The sequence below is a fragment of the Brassica rapa genome, chromosome A09 (assembly GCF_000309985.2).
Source record: "Brassica rapa cultivar Chiifu-401-42 chromosome A09, CAAS_Brap_v3.01, whole genome shotgun sequence".
NCBI lineage: Eukaryota > Viridiplantae > Streptophyta > Magnoliopsida > Brassicales > Brassicaceae > Brassica > Brassica rapa.
The window spans coordinates 29,465,374-29,481,546 of record NC_024803.2 but is presented as its reverse complement, the minus strand read 5'-3'; the positions used below and the strand labels follow the sequence as shown (position 1 = coordinate 29,481,546).

The window sequence follows — 16,173 nt, the reverse complement described above, 5'->3', positions numbered from 1 at the left end:
TTTGAGAGATGCATTCTCATTTTTAGATTATTTTGTTTTCATTTTTATTGATATTCCTCTAGTATCACATTTTTAAGATTTTTGAGACTTTTATTGTTATGGGATAAATTTGGATTTGCTTATGTAAATCTAAGCATCATGTTAACTGATAAGGAACGAAAGCAACACAATCATCCACAACCAACATAACTTTTAAATTTTTAAAAAGATTTGGCAATAGCTATTAGAAGAATATTAATGGGTAAAAGAGAAAATAACGCTTAATGGATTAATCACACGAAACAAATGAACTAGAACAATAAACCCTATATATGATTACTTATCAGATTTCTTGCGAAGTTCTTTCACCCATTTGAAGGCCTTTCCCAAACTGCTTTTGCTTGCGTCTTCCTTCTTTTTCTTCTTCTTATCGTCGTCTTTAGATGAATTTGGAGGAGGATCAGAGTTGTAATCCCATTGATCAGCCCAAGATAGTCCCGAATCCATCTTCCTCTCTCTTCAAGATTTTGTTGAATGTGAAGGTTTAGAAACGAAGATGGGGTGAAAGAAAGATTTTATTCTACTTATTTTAGACATTATTAGTTAATTTGACACAATGTCCATAAGTTTCTTGGTATCTTATTTTTGGTTCCCTCTGTTTTTAGTTATCCATTTAGTTGTACAAAGAATCAACCCTTCGCCTTTAACTGTACGTAACCTTCGTTCGACTTGAAGGGAAACACACGTACACATTCAGCTAAAATTACAAAGAAACCCCTAACAAGAATTACAACTTGATTACTAAATATTTGTGTTTTATATTGGGATCCCGTTTTATATTTATTTAACACTTCCAAATAATATACTGATTTACGTTGGTTCTGACTGGTGAGTGTAGCGGTACAAAATATACTGCCAACTAACAGCGCGGAAAGACTAGATGAAGATATGTAACATGAGGAGTTATTTGTATACAAATTTGACAGCCATCACTTAAAATGCTAAAGAGGCAGAGATATAATATTAGAGAATCCAATGTAAATATCTTACACAAGACCACAAGTCCAACCGTCAGAGCTGTTAAATGGATGGGCTAACCATTAGTTGTCAATATCCAAATTTAACGGGATTTATTTTAATTACACTCATTTTTCTATATAAGCTATAATTAATCAATAATTAGAAGATCAATTAATCCATGGCTTTAGTGAGTTTAAGCTCTGTGGACGTGGTCGGCCCAATAATCACATAAAGTTAAGTTTTCAAAAATCTTTTTTTTTTCATTTGAAAAAGAACATTTCATTTCTCGCTCGTTCTCTCTCGACAATAACTCACTTTGCAATCTTTTAGTTAACCGTCTCCGTTTGTCGTGTCCGTTCGTTAATTCATTCATCTCTTCGTTTTTTTTCCTCCAAAAATCAAAAATTTTAGGGTTTCAAACTGAGATAGATAGATCGATTGTTGATTTTGAGAGACATGCATATGAGTTTACTTGTTTTTGTTGTTTGAGATCTGAGACAGATATATTAATTGTTTATTTTTTGCTCTGTTGATTTTGAGAAACATGCAGACTTGTTTTCGTTGTTTGAGATTTGAGAAGATAGGTCGATTGTTGACTTGTTTGCTATGTTGGTTTTGAGACACATGCATATGAAGTTGATGGGTTACTTGTTTTTGTTGTTTGCTATGTGTTAGTGTTAGATGAGATATAGATCAATTACAATTGTTTTCTTGCTCATTTTGAATCTGCTATAACTGTCAATTTCGTGAAAGTGAGTGAGTCTAGAGAGAGATTCTTTCAAAGTTGTATGGAAACTGTGTGTATGGAAGATAGAACATGATTGGTTTTGGATATAGCAACTAGATGGAACTCAACTCATCTTATACTTTTTAAGAACATCATGTATAAAGAAGAAATTCGCAATCTTGCGGAAGTTGAAGCAATTCAAATCTTTATTTTATGCAAGTTTGGAAGATTGAAAGTCGGCTCAGAGCAATGGGGCTGAAGATGAATTTATTCGTGAGATAGTGGGTTCAATGAAGCTAAAGTTTGATAAATATTGGGAGGATTATAGTGACATACTCACTATTGCTTATGTGTTTGATTCTAGACTGAAGTTCGCCTTTCTAGAGCATTATTTCAAAACCTTAATTAGATGTATCCACAAGTAAGTCGAAGTTGGATCATGCATGTTTGTAAAGTGATGAAGAAGTTGTTTGATGTTTACAATCAAAACACAAAGAAAAACATGACATGAACTTCAAGATCAAACCCCTGACATACCACTCTACCATGATGCGATGTAAGCTCTTTAGTCTTTACCTTAATTTTTTTCTATTTCATGAATGATTCAATGTCTTTACCTTATTTGCTTCAAGGTCAATGTTTGTACACAAAGAAGAAATGGTCAAGTGGATATGGACAAATAGATGTCGGCTAACTCAACTGATAGCTCTACCAACCGTAAGACATGGTCTAACCACAAAATTTGATAATCAAATAATACTAAAAAAAGGAATTCAACCATTATATCCAAAATGTTGCTACTTCAACTGAGATTCACTGACCAAGATCCAGAGCAGAAAGATAATATACAATTCGGCCCAACAACATGTTCGATCAACAATCCAAGACAAAAGACTTACCATATTTGTCATCAAACCAAAGCTCAGTGTTTTGACCAATGACTAATCACCTTTTCACTAAGAACCCATGCCATTTTCTTTATCGGAGGAGTGTCAAACATTCAATGCTTAAGGTAAGACAAAATAAGTTTGAATCTTATTGATCTGTCTAACCATTTGTATTTCATTTCATTTTGTTTTCTAGTAAAAAAAACAGGTGTAATTTACTTCATTTTGTTTTTATTCAATCTTAAAATTGAGTAAGTAAATGTCATTTGCTTCAAGTACTCTAGAATTGCAAAACTGTTCGGAATCTATATAAAGTTTCCTCTCACAACCATGTATTTTCACCAAGTAAAAAAAGAAAAGAAATTGCCACTTACAATACCATTTATTTTAAATCTTTAAAAGACATGATAAGCAGTCGACTTATCAAAGTTTTGTTTCATAGAATTTGGTGGTGTCTTTGAGAATGTTACACAACCCATCAAGTTTAGCTCTATCAACACTTGTTTCAATCATCTTTTGATCAAGATGAAAGTGTTACAAAACCACTAGTATAGATCTTATCCTCACTTGTCCATCTCCCTGACCGTCGCCCATGTTCCACGGTCTTCGGCTAGTCCATGCATGCATCATATTCTCATTTGTTTTCCTTTGCATTTGTTTGTTAATCAGAGATAAAATAAGAGATGAGTTTATATACAACTATAAACAGAAGTCATAAATTACACTTCTTCCACTATATCCACAATAATAAAAGTTCATTGAACTGATAAGAGAAAAAAGAAACGGGAGAATTATAAAACTTATTTAACGTGTGTTTACATTTTACAAAGAAAAAGTTTAATTACACAAAAGAATATATGATTAATAAGATATGGTCAACATAAAACCATAATAAAAGATTTGGTATAGTGATTGGGATAGAAGGAAATTGGGCCAATGAATATTAAAACGGAAAACCATGCTTAAATAGTTTTTTCTTTGTTTTTGTTATATACTAGGCCCATGAAACAATGAATTAGGTCCATTTTTAGATCTAGAACACTTTTTTATAGAGATGATATAGGTTCTAAGGTTCACTTACATTTCAAATCATCTTTGTAATGAATCTTTAATCATCTTGGATGTTCTTTTCCTCATTTTATTTCATTGATGATTTCTCATAAACTATATAATTCTTAGACTCTTTGATGTATGAATCCAACAAACAAACGATCGCTGTTTTCTTCTTCTGCAGTCTCATATAACAAGGATCCTCACATCAGCCTTACAAACCTTCTAATATGTTCTCATCTCACCTCCAAACCCAGTGAACGAAGATTGGCGATGGCTTGTGCCAAAAGAAACTGTTGAGAATTTGAAGATGATTAAGGAGTTAAGCGAAATGATATGTCCCAACCATGATTTCAAGAAGATTCCTCACAAAAGGACACAATACGATCGGTGTGCTGCTGCTTCTTGTTTGTACATGGATCAATCAAATGAAAACATTTCAAATTTGGAAGATTCAGATTCCAAAGTTACTTGTAAGTCTTTTATTGATTTGTAACACCATAGACTTCTAAGAGGGGGCTATTATGGTTTTAATATCAAACTGTAAAGCATTCAGATTGAATTTTCTATGGCTTTTTTGAGTTTATCTATACTAGAATTCAGCCCCCCCCCCTGGCGGTTCGCGGGGGAGGTAATATTAAATTTTAAATATAGCTTGAAACATGATGATACACAAAAATTGCACAATTTCACTTTAGAATTTATCTCTGAAATCCAGGCTAAAATTAATGTATTATAGAATACATAAACGAATGTCACTCCTACTACCACTATTTATCTATTTCTGATAAATGTATACATACATTTCTAAATGAACTATGAATTATACCATCAACAATAAAATCATTTTCATAATGTTTAAGCCATCTAATAGAACTAATTAACTTTCAGAGTTTATATAATTGGCTAACATAAGGGTAAACATGTTAATTTAATTATAGTCAATTTGTTATAAAGTATGAATATAGATAATGATTAAATTTTATATTTTAACATTTGTCAATTTGAGGTTATACAAAATCTCTTTGGAGAATGAGACAACAAAAATTTCCTCTTATTGATAATAAGGCTGTATAAAATAAATAAAAATAAAACTTTCAGTTTTTATGTATTCTAAATATATTTTATTATTATTTGGAGTAATGAAACTCTCTCTATTTTTCTCTTTATTTTTATTGTGTCCTTGATTTTGTCAGTGTCCACGGCTCTTTTATACACAAATTTTTTAATAGTTAAATTTAAAACATTGCAATGGTAAATTGGTAAATGATTGATCACCAGATATTACAATGGCTGATCATCAAATCTTGCAATGATGGAGCATTTACACGATTGAAAATATTTATTTAAACAATGCAATTATATTTTGAATAATTACAAATTTTTATCTAAAAATTACAGTGGTTTCTTAAATTCTTGAATTGATTGACTAAATTTTTAAGATCTCCTGTTTAGTCTCAATATGTTAATATTTCGTTTCAAGCATTAATTCTTTTTGTTGATAACTGAATGTAAATAAAATTTTTATTTATCTGTAACTATCCCGTAAATTTGTTTTTTTTTTTCTAACTCCACATTAGCAACAATCGGTTAAAAAGTAATATCAGATATTTCTACTAAAAAATTAGAATGTACAAATCATATTAGTTTTTTTTTGCTCAATTTTAATTGAAACCATCTTTGGTTACGTGTTATAAGGCCATTCTAACGAGACACTAAAACACCAAATTTGGTGTAATTTCATCGCTAATGAATAACTAAAAGTGCCACTATCCGACTAAATTTGGTGTAGTGTAAATAGTATTCTACCAAATTTGGTGTAGCACTATTCATCACACCAAATATTAAAATAGTATATTTTATTAATTTCTATTTAATTATAGATAGATTAGTTTTAACTTATAATTAAATGAATATATCGTAATATTTTTGCTTTTTATTCGTCGAAACTCCAAAATGCATTATGCATTACTTTGACTAATAAAACTAATCAAAATGTTGCTGAAGATGAATCTGGAAGTTGACTCCTTGTCGTGATCAACAAGTGATTGTCACCTATTTAAAGTTTCCCTCCCAGTCTCTAAAGTGGCCCGTAAATGTTCCATTATTTCACCTGATCATTCTCATGTATTGTGTGATGAAGGCTCTAAATGGTTCAAAGGGTTAGACTCAAGCTGGATATCCAAGACATGTGTGAGGCACGTGTGGTCATTAGTCTCTCAGCCAATCAAAAGAGGGTTCTCCATTAGTATATACGTATTGTATTTCTTCTTCTTTGTAAGAGAGAGTTCAGTTATAACAGAAAGAAGAGATGGGTAGAGAGAGAGATACGATTGAGATAGAGAAAGGTTGGGAGAGTTAGGTGATTGTAAAGACTCTTATTCATCACACATATATAGTGAATTTCTGGGAATCTCTCCGGTCCGGTGAGTATAGCGGTTTCTCCACATTGGAGAAGTGCGGTGAACACCGGGCAAACAATCTTGTGTGTCTCTTTTGTTTTACTTTCGTTCTTGATTGATTGTGCTTAGATCAATCTCCAAATCCGAGTAGATTCTTGATAGGAATCGCACAGACACAATACATGTCCAAAACCAGGAAAAGCCTACGTTGAGAATCACTAAAGTGAAGGCCACTTTGCTCCCCATGAAAAACAGGTGTATGACGGAGACACCAACTTTCGATCAAATATGACGTACGCCCCTCCGTTAAATAAACCGACGCCATTGGAAAGAAGTAATAAAACATCAATGAGAAAAATAATCCATTTCACGGCATCATCCCTGAGATATTCCATTGGTTCCTTTAATATTCAATCCCAGCCAATCTATTGTATTCATCAATACCTCATGTATATTGTTGACCGGAGAACATCTATTCTGAATTTCATAAAGCCGTAGATTATTATGGTAACAACTTTGAGGCCTCGAGGAAACCACAGCATAGTGATACACTAGAAACAGCAACTTCCATTTTGAAAAATGCTAACAACTCTCATTTAGATTATTATGGTAACAACTTGTATACATTGAAAAATGTCCGGTCATGGCGGCTTAAGATACCGTTTTGACAATTGAAAGCCATGAAAATCATCGGATAAAACCAAAAGAGACAGAACACTGCGACCCAAGGACAACAGACGGATGCCGACACAAAAGCATCTGAAGAGTCACCTTTTGAAGCTATCAGTTCGTGCCAGAAAAGAACACTCCCGAAAGGAGACAAGCCCCACACCAATGTTGGTCGAATAATTGAGTTCCTAAGTACATTAAGTTTTATGTATTAAGAGTCGTAATATGTTATTAAGTTAGTTATTCATTTAGATTCATGAGAAAGAAGAGACACAATGCTTACGGAAGAGACACAACTTGTGTCTTGTTCTTTTTAACTGTTTGAGTCTATTTAAGGTGTTGTCATTGTCCTGTAAACAAAAACAATCATTTCTCACACAATAAAACTTACAGATTGTCTTTATTTCCACTTTACTAAAAACACTAAATTTTAACTGTTTTTATTTTATTTCATAATATAACTAAATGATTATTATCAATTACATTAACTCGTAACTAGATAAAAATGTTTTTATTTATGTATAAAACTAAAATTTTGACTAATAGATACGCCTATTTCATTGTAGTCGAATGAGTCCTCGTTCAGATGTTGAGTTTGTTACACTTACATCTATATATAAGATGTAAAAATTAAAATACATAAAAACAGATATGATATAAACGATTTATCTGAGTCTAATGTTGTTAAGATATCGAGCAAACATTGTTGGGGCGGTTACCCGGATGCAAATTTATATTTTTCACAAAAAATAATACAGTTATCGCTTATCAAGTCGGCATAAAATATCCGATAATATTGTTAACATATTCAATTCCAATAAAATGGTTCATGAATAAATACTATCTTATATATTAAAACAGAAGTCACAACCTTGATTCATGTGTGATTTTTTTAAAAATAGACCTAATGGACCTATTCATAGAAATTCATACTATATTTTAATTCAGACTAATAATAAATATAATTTTTAAAATATTTTAATCATAGTATCTTTTGATATCTTTTCATTTTAAATATAAATATATTTATTTTAAAATTCTAACAAATCTGTTTAAAAAGATTTTTACAAGATCTTCATTTTCGAAATTATATTTAAATATTTTCACTAATTTCGAAATTAGTTTAAAATATTATTATACATTAATATATTCAATTATATAAAATGAAAAATAAAAAAATCTATAACATTTTAGTTATTATATAATCATAATCAATCATATTAAATTAAAATTATTATATTGAGCTAAATATAATAAAATTTTATTAAATTTATATATTTATATATTTTATTTTCGTAATTATAAAATATTTATGTTCAAAAATAAAATCTAATATGTTGGTAAGATGGGTTAACATTATCAAACTATATAATACATGTATTTCTTTAAAGTTAATAATATAAAATCTTTGTAACTACTTTAATCATAATATATTTTCATTTTAAATATAATATATATTTATATATTATATTTTAAAAATTCTAATAAATCTGTGTAATATTTAAACAATAACTTAATGTATTTTAAGTTATTGTTTAGAAATAAAAATAAATAAATTATAGTAATGATCACGTTAAAATATAATTATTATACTAAAATAAATATGATAAAATTATATTCAATTGATAAATTTATAAATTTTATTTTCATAAATATAAACTATTTATTTAAAATATAATATGATGATAGAACGGCTTAAAATTAACAAACTATATAATACATGTCTAAAAATTAACATATCTTACACTTTTATATATACAATAATAAATTATCTAAAATGAATAAGCATAAAAATATTGGTAAAAAGAAATCCAGTTTTGAAATACGGGTCAGAATTTAGCATAAATTAAATACAAAATATTTTTTAAATATATTTTATCATGAATATATTTATTTGCTTAATAACTAAATGCAAATACAATAAGATAAATATATAATAATAAGTGGTAAATACATAAGGTTTAAACAATTAATTAATTATAACATGTAAATTATAAAATTATTGCATTTGAAATAGTTATATAAATATTTATGTATATGATTAACATTAAAAATATATACCACTTATGTTCTTTTTTTTTTTTTTAACATACCACTTATGTTCTAAAACAATAATTTATGTATAGAAAAGTGAAAATAAACACCCGTGCGGTTGCACGGGTCAAAATCTAGTTTTCTTTTTAAAAGCAAATACTCGTTGAAATCAGGTGATCTGAATGAGAGAGTAAGCATGAACTAGCAAACACTCTTTTTAAAAGAACCTACAAAACAAGAGAGAATAAACAGAACTAGCGGGGTAATTTAGTCATTGTGTACGTACAGGCGCAAGTTAAGCATGAGTTTTCTCGGCTGTTGTTGCCTTATATAACGGAGAAAGACCACACAACATTAGTAACACTTTAAACAACTTGAAACTGAAATATATTTATTACAGAAGATAAATCGTCGAATATTTAAGTTAGATAACTTCAAGTGAGAGAATCTCGAGTCTTCATCCAACTCTTAAATATTACCTAACCATCTCATCTTCATTCTGATCTTAAAATCTTCTTAATAGCCTCCTCTCCTCTCTATATCTCAAAAAGAGTGTCCCTTATAGAACGATATGGGGAATAACGAAACGTCAGCGAGTGAGACTGCCGCGGCTAAGCAGAAGAAAGTCGACGATTGGTTACCGATCACATCCTCAAGAAACGCCAAGTGGTGGTACTCTGCGTTTCACAATGTTACTGCCATGGTTGGTGCTGGTGTTCTCAGCTTGCCCTACGCCATGTCCAATCTCGGATGGTACTTTAGTTCATAACGATTCATTTTTTTGACTTGTATTCATTATATATTTGATATCTAGCTAATGTTTTTGGACATTTTAATAAGGGGACCTGGCGTGACGTTGATGATAATGTCATGGGTGATAACTTTGTACACACTGTGGCAAATGGTGGAGATGCACGAGATTGTACCTGGGAAGAGGTTTGATAGATATCACGAGCTAGGTCAAGAAGCTTTTGGTGAAAAGCTTGGCCTTTGGATCATTGTGCCTCAGCAACTCATCGTGGAGGTCGGTGTAGACATTGTTTATATGGTCACTGGAGGGAAATCTCTACAGAAAGTCCATGAACTCCTCTGCTCTGATTGCAAAGACATCAAAACTACATATTGGATCATGATCTTTGCGTCTATCCACTTCGTTATCTCTCACCTACCAAACTTTAACTCCATGTCCGTCATCTCACTCGCCGCTGCCGTTATGTCCTTAACGTAAGTATTTTAAATAAATTTATTTGGCTTTTAATTTATAACTTAAACCGAAATTTACTCTAAATGGTCTAATTCAATTTTAGTATTTGAAGCAATTTGATTTTTATCATGCTTTTAGATGATTTTAGGTTAATTGAGAATTTACTATGTTTTTAGTTAAACCACTCTACAATTTTACTTAACTATGAGATATAAATTTATATTTTTAACTAAAAAATTTATTAAAACAATCTAAAATGATTGGAAGAATACAAACCTCCACAAACTTTCAATTGAATACATCCTACGGAGTCAGGTTTGATTAACCATATATGTTAGTTTTTATAATAACTTGAAACTTACGTTTCATTACCATTTAATTAAAAACGTTTATGTGATCATATATTTTGATGATATGGTATTGTGTGATGCATTAACAGTTACTCAACTATCGCGTGGACTGCATCAGTGCACAAAGGGGTTCGTCCAGATGTAGACTACTCGTCTAGAGCCTCGACAAGTGCTGGAAATGTATTCAACTTCTTGAACGCGTTGGGAGATGTGGCTTTTGCCTACGCAGGTCACAACGTCGTTTTGGAGATTCAAGCCACCATCCCTTCGACTCCGGAGGTGCCATCCAAGGTTCCAATGTTTAGAGGAGTCGTTGTAGCCTACATCATAGTAGCCATTTGCTACTTTCCTGTAGCGTTCCTAGGGTACTGGATCTTTGGGAACAGCGTTGATGACAACATTCTAATGACTTTGGAGAAGCCTGTATGGCTTATCGCAATGGCTAACTTATTTGTGGTCATCCACGTTATTGGAAGCTATCAGGTCACCCACATTATAGTACTTTTTTTTATATCGCTGATTGAATAAAGTAAATATATATCATGAATATTGATATCTTTCTCTCTGAACTGCTTTGTGGAGACAGATTTTTGCAATGCCGGTTTTTGACATGCTTGAAACCGTTTTGGTCAAGAAGATGAATTTCGATCCATCCTTCAAACTCCGCTTCATCACTCGCAGTCTTTATGTTGGTAAGTCACATGTATTCTTCATTTTATTCATTTAACTTTCGTTAGAGCTACTCCATTTATTTACCTGACTTCTCCTCGCATTGGTCCGTGCAGCTTTCACTATGTCCATTGCGATATGTATCCCGTTTTTTGGTGGACTACTCGGCTTCTTTGGAGGATTTGCCTTTGCACCAACAACTTACTACGTATAATACTCATACATCATTCATTTTTTAAGAAAATAAAGTTGTGATTTACGATATAACACATTATTGTTGCCACTGCAGCTTCCATGCATTATTTGGCTCATTCTCAAGAAACCAAAGAAGTTTAGTCTATCATGGATAATCAACTGGGTATGTTCTTTCTTTTACTAATGATCAACAGCTCTTGTTTTTTATTGTACACTATTAATATTTTTTTGGGTGTTTTGTAAAAATGAAAATTGCAGTTTTGCATTATAATAGGAGTTATTTTGACGGTCATGGCTCCCATTGGTGGCCTCAGAACTATTATTGTTAACGCAAGCACCTACGAGTTCTTCTCTTAGATTTCTTCTTGTACCACAAAAAAAAAAAAGTAGATCTAAGGAAATAAGCCACGGCCAGTCTCGTTTTCTATGACTGTCCGTTTTGTTACTTTTAAGGTTTTAGTATAGTTTATGACTCGTAATTTATGTAATCTGCTGCTTTATGTTAAAACTTCATATTCCGGTTCTTTTGTTATTTCGTATCTTTATGTGCTGCCGTATGAGAAGTATAGAGAACTTGATCACTAGCATCAAGTGTAGAGGCTATGTTATCTACTAAAACAAAAGATTGGTTTTACAAAATGTTAATCAAGTGTTATGTTACTAGAAGCTCTATGTATCTTCTTGTCGCTTTAAAGGTTGGCAAAAAGAAATTATAAACATTGGTGTTTATATTACTTGTGGGTGTGGTCTTTGTGGTGCTAAGTTCCAAATGGCAGACCAAGTGCAAAACATGCTTCCATCATTTCTATCTAATAAAGTACAAAGCTCTTTGGTTCATATATTACGTAACTTAGTTTAAGCAATGCGTTTTAGATTTCTCTCCAAACAGAATCCACAGAACAGAAATCCAACCAAGTGCCAGAATAAACTCAACTTTGTCTGTTTTACCAAATCGGTTTTGCCTAAACACAAAGCAACTCTTAACAAATGCCTAGATGGCAATACCTCCATCAATGGTGAATGCCTGCAAACCCCAATGATTTTAACCAATGTTAGACAGATGACGTAACAAAAAGCCGAGCCTAATAACCAAATATACATTTGATAGGAGTTTGAGTTAACCTGTCCGGTGATGTAACTGGCTGCAGGACTGAGAGCCAAGAATTCTACCAAGCCAGCCACATCTTCAGGTTGTCCATATCGTCCTGATAATCAAACCGGTTATCAGACTATTTTGATGTCTCATACACACTAACCCACATAAATTGCTAGCAACAAATGTAAAAATTTGAACTCTCCATTACCTAATGGAATTGTTCCCAAGATTTTCTTTTCCATGTCTTCTCCAAGCTTGGCAGTCATGTCAGATGCTATGAATCCAGGGCAAACCACATTGACCTGTAATAGATCACATTTTCGACTGACTAAGTTTAAAATCCTGTCGAAGACAGATGAAAATAGAGGAAGATAGGTTGACATACATTTATATTCCTGCTCGCACCCTCTCTGGCGGCAGTCTTGGAAAACCCAATAACTCCAGCTTTAGCAGCAGCGTAGTTTGCTTGGCCAATATTACCAATGAGACCAACAACTGACGCTATGTTGATGATTCTTCCCTGCAAGATCATATACATACATGATTGTCTTTATGTCACTTCTTAATCTCATAGAGGAGCTCAAATGAAAACCGATAATGCAGATGACAATTGCGAGAAAATGTAGAAGGTGAAGCTAAGTAAGCAATACCTTTCTCTTCTTCATCATGATCTTTGTTGCTGCCTACAGAATGAATATGAGTTTCAGTCCCAAAGATTCTGAGTATCAATATTTGAGCAGGATAGGCAGGAACACAAACCTGTGTACAGAGAAACACTCCAGTGAGATTCAAATCAATCACTTCATCCCATTGGGACTTCTTCATGCGAATCAACAAGGTATCCCGAGTGATTCCTGAAAATTATGTAGCCATGTCAGTGACAGTGAATCAGTGGGAACCAAGGTTTTTCTTTCATATACCTGCATTGTTGACGACGACATCAATGGTTCCCCATGCATCAATAGCCTGCAGAAATATAATACAAAAGAAGATTCATAAAATGTAGGATAATGATATAGTGTACAATTTGAACACTTACGGTTTTCATCATGGCTTCCACATCAGCCTCTTTGGAGACATCACCCCCAAAAGTAATAGCCTGGCCTCCATATGCTTCAATCTACAGCTCCATAGAGGATAAATGTCAAGAGAAAACATCAAATAAGGTCACAGGGTAGAAGTAAATATTAGACTGTATATGCTATTTGATTCAGCAGTGGGTCACAAACACATTCCAGAAGCATACAGAAACAAGAAACAAAATATTGAAATTGTTTCCAGGGTAAGAAAATGCAGTCGCAATTCAGTTTTTGTCCCAGAAACCAAAAGTGTTCGAAGAATTCATTGCTAAGCTCAAAAAAGGTACCACAGTTATTTCTATGTAAAAATAAAATCATCCCTCCTGGCATACTTAAAGTATGATTTAGTGATCTAAAAAGTGATTTCCCAAAATAGGAGAGAGCTGTGAAACGAAAGCAACACACAGAATGATGGAGAGATAAAAAAAAAAAAAAAGAAATACAGTCTAAGAGACTCAGTTAGTCACCTGTTTAGAAACTTCCTCAGCCTCCTTTGCTGACCTTGCATAGTTCACCAACACCTGCAAGCCGAAACACAATGTTTCATCATTAGACCGTACCCGCAACTGCTTTTTTTCTTTTCTGTCGTAGAACTAAAAACACTATTAAACTCACGCCAAACTAAACAGATAACTAAGGCTTATGTGTCTACCGTGAGAAACTGCAATCAAACCTGAGCTAAAAATCTTCATAACTCAAAAACATTTCAAGACTAGTATAGAGTGCAAAGTGAATGTTTTTCAGACCAAACCTGTAACAAGCAAACCCAAAAATCAAATAAGAAGCAGGAGATGGTGTAAAGACCAAACCTTGCAGCCAGCTTTGCCCAAGGAAAGAGCAATAGCTTTACCAATCCCTCTCGAAGCACCAGTCACAACGACCACCGGAGACTCCACTTTCGGAACAGCTTCCCCTGTCGATTGCTCAACAGCTGTCGCCTGAGCTTTCACAACTGCGTCCGATCGTATAATGAGAAATGGAGAGAGAACGAATCTTTAAGCGAAACAGCGGAAGGAATTGAAATACCCGTGGAGGTTGCGAATGACTGTGGCGATCCGCATCGGAGCATTCCGAAATGAGGCATGGCGGACTGAAGCGGAGACCATTGACGGACCTGGCGGATCTCACGGAACCCGAGCTTCTTGACGGCTTTCAAGGAGGTGAGCTTCGTTGCTGCGACTGTGGTTGCCATCGAACGGAGGAGGAGGAGGTTGAGAAGGGAGTCCGAGCTAGTGAACCTCGTAAAGATCGACACAGTGTAGAGAGAGAGAGAGAGGCGAATGAAGGAAGGAGAAAAAAAAGTGTGAATATTTAATTCGAAAAGCGATACGGACGAGGTTGTACAGTGTTTAGTTGGTAAGTCAGTAGTTGGAGCTTCGGTTGAATTTAGACGGCCATACGAGAGAGTTGGAAGGGGGCTACATTGAACCGGACCGGACCGGGCCGAACTGATTTTAAAGGTTTTCTCAGTTTGTACTTTGTAGTATCCAACCCGTATAAAACCACATCAAACCAACTTTTGTTTAATCGGTTTTCACGATATAACCCCAGGGGACCGAGAAGCAAATCCTCCTGTACATTAAAATAGAAGTCAATTTAATGATTTCTGCTGACATACATTAATATAGAGCTTCTCAGAAAAATTATTATAATTTTATTGGTCGATTTTTTTGAATTTTATTTTTCATTTATTTTAATCAATCGCTTATGTAGACAAGCCCAAAATTATTGTCGATTTCGTTAAGCTCATATATAGCTAGAGGATAATAATTATCGATTTAGTTTAGCCTTGGGCAAGATTTAGAACTAAGACAAATATTAAAAACTTTCCTTATTATTCAAACAGTAAACTTGCGCATGTTGATATCGTATTAATTATATTTGCTTAAAAATATTTTAATGTTTCTAATTAGTAGGGGTGGGCGTTCGGGTACCCGTTCGGGTTCGGGTCGGGTATTTCGGATTTTCGAGTATTTCGGTATAGAGGTGTAGAACCCGTTCGGGTATTTATGTACTTCGGGTCGGGTTCAGGTATTTTTAGTTCGGATTCGGTTATTTCGGATCGGATTCGGATATTTAGATTTTGAAAAAAAAAATTAAAATTTTCATTTCTCAAGTTTCTTATATTTAAAAATATATCTTTCAGTTAACTAATTTTTTTATTTTTAATAGATTGAATAGTTAATAGATTTGGACATAACATTTTAAAACTAAAAAGGCATTAATTTAGTTATTTTTTAAAAAAAATTTGGATGTAACTTTTTGTTAATTTTTGAAATAAAAAACATGACATGCATTTTCGGATCGGATTCGGGTGCCACTTCGGATATCGGGTAAAGTGTCCACCCCTACTAATTAGGTTGTTTGTTTTTAATAACTTACCTTTCTAATATGGATTACTTGCACAAGTTGAAATCATTAAATATGCAAATAACTTATTGACAAAATTTGTTTTTAATAACTTACCTTTCTAATATGGATTACTTGTGCAAGTTGAAATCATTAAATATGCAAATCACTTATTCAGAATATGGATTACTTGCGCAAGTTGAAATCATTAAATATTATCGATTTAGTTTACCCTTGGGCAAGATTTAAAATTAAGACAAATATTAAAAACTTTCCTTATTATTCAAACGGTAAACTTGCGCATGTTGATATCATATTTATTACATTGCTTACAAAATATTTTAATGTTTCTAATTAGGTTGTTTGTTTTTAATAACTTACATTTCTAATATGGATTACTTGCGCAAGTTAAAATCATATCATATGAAGATCATTTTTTGACAATACACATTTAATATCTTTC

At 32.7% G+C, this 16,173-nt stretch overlaps 3 protein-coding genes across 3 annotated transcripts; 1 reads left to right on the top strand and 2 right to left on the bottom strand.

Annotated features, from left to right (window-relative positions):
• Window positions 1-170: 170 nt before the first annotated feature.
• LOC103839061 lies at window positions 171-1,014 on the bottom strand. The gene has a single exon (XM_009115544.3). It carries the CDS (start codon window positions 484-486, stop codon window positions 316-318), a length of 171 nt encoding a protein of 56 aa, XP_009113792.1. The 5' UTR covers window positions 487-1,014; the 3' UTR covers window positions 171-315.
• A 7,905-nt stretch (window positions 1,015-8,919) lies between these two features.
• Window positions 8,920-11,718, top strand: LOC103839060 (lysine histidine transporter 2-like). Its single transcript, XM_009115543.3, has 7 exons — window positions 8,920-9,521; window positions 9,609-9,992; window positions 10,412-10,805; window positions 10,909-11,014; window positions 11,108-11,199; window positions 11,281-11,349; window positions 11,445-11,718. Exons 1-7 carry the CDS (start codon window positions 9,340-9,342, stop codon window positions 11,541-11,543), a joined length of 1,326 nt encoding a protein of 441 aa, XP_009113791.1. The 5' UTR covers window positions 8,920-9,339; the 3' UTR covers window positions 11,544-11,718.
• Window positions 11,719-11,999: 281 nt separating this feature from the next.
• LOC103839059 (3-oxoacyl-[acyl-carrier-protein] reductase 1, chloroplastic) lies at window positions 12,000-14,721 on the bottom strand. The gene is made up of 11 exons (XM_009115542.3): window positions 14,388-14,721; window positions 14,171-14,313; window positions 13,829-13,882; window positions 13,322-13,402; window positions 13,203-13,248; window positions 13,042-13,136; window positions 12,933-12,965; window positions 12,668-12,802; window positions 12,491-12,584; window positions 12,309-12,391; window positions 12,000-12,210 (listed from the first exon to the last, which is right to left on the bottom strand). The coding sequence occupies exons 1-11, from the start codon at window positions 14,551-14,553 to the stop codon at window positions 12,178-12,180; spliced, it is 963 nt and encodes a 320-aa protein (XP_009113790.1). The 5' UTR covers window positions 14,554-14,721; the 3' UTR covers window positions 12,000-12,177.
• Window positions 14,722-16,173: the final 1,452 nt, after the last annotated feature.

Bases quoted from the DNA above. Each gene is read 5' to 3' on its own strand.
- LOC103839061 (XM_009115544.3), bottom strand. From the start codon at position 486: ATGGATTCGGGACTATCTTGGGCTGATCAATGGGATTACAACTCTGAT.
- LOC103839060 (XM_009115543.3), top strand. From the start codon at position 9,340: ATGGGGAATAACGAAACGTCAGCGAGTGAGACTGCCGCGGCTAAGCAG. The intron at 9,993-10,411 runs GTAAGTATTTTA...ATGCATTAACAG, and splicing joins GCTGCCGTTATGTCCTTAAC to TTACTCAACTATCGCGTGGA. The intron at 10,806-10,908 runs GTCACCCACATT...TTGTGGAGACAG, and splicing joins ACGTTATTGGAAGCTATCAG to ATTTTTGCAATGCCGGTTTT.
- LOC103839059 (XM_009115542.3), bottom strand. From the start codon at position 14,553: ATGGCAACCACAGTCGCAGCAACGAAGCTCACCTCCTTGAAAGCCGTC. The intron at 13,137-13,202 runs GTATATGAAAGA...CATAATTTTCAG, and splicing joins TGTCGTCGTCAACAATGCAG to GAATCACTCGGGATACCTTG. The intron at 12,392-12,490 runs GTAATGGAGAGT...TTTGATTATCAG, and splicing joins CTTGGGAACAATTCCATTAG to GACGATATGGACAACCTGAA.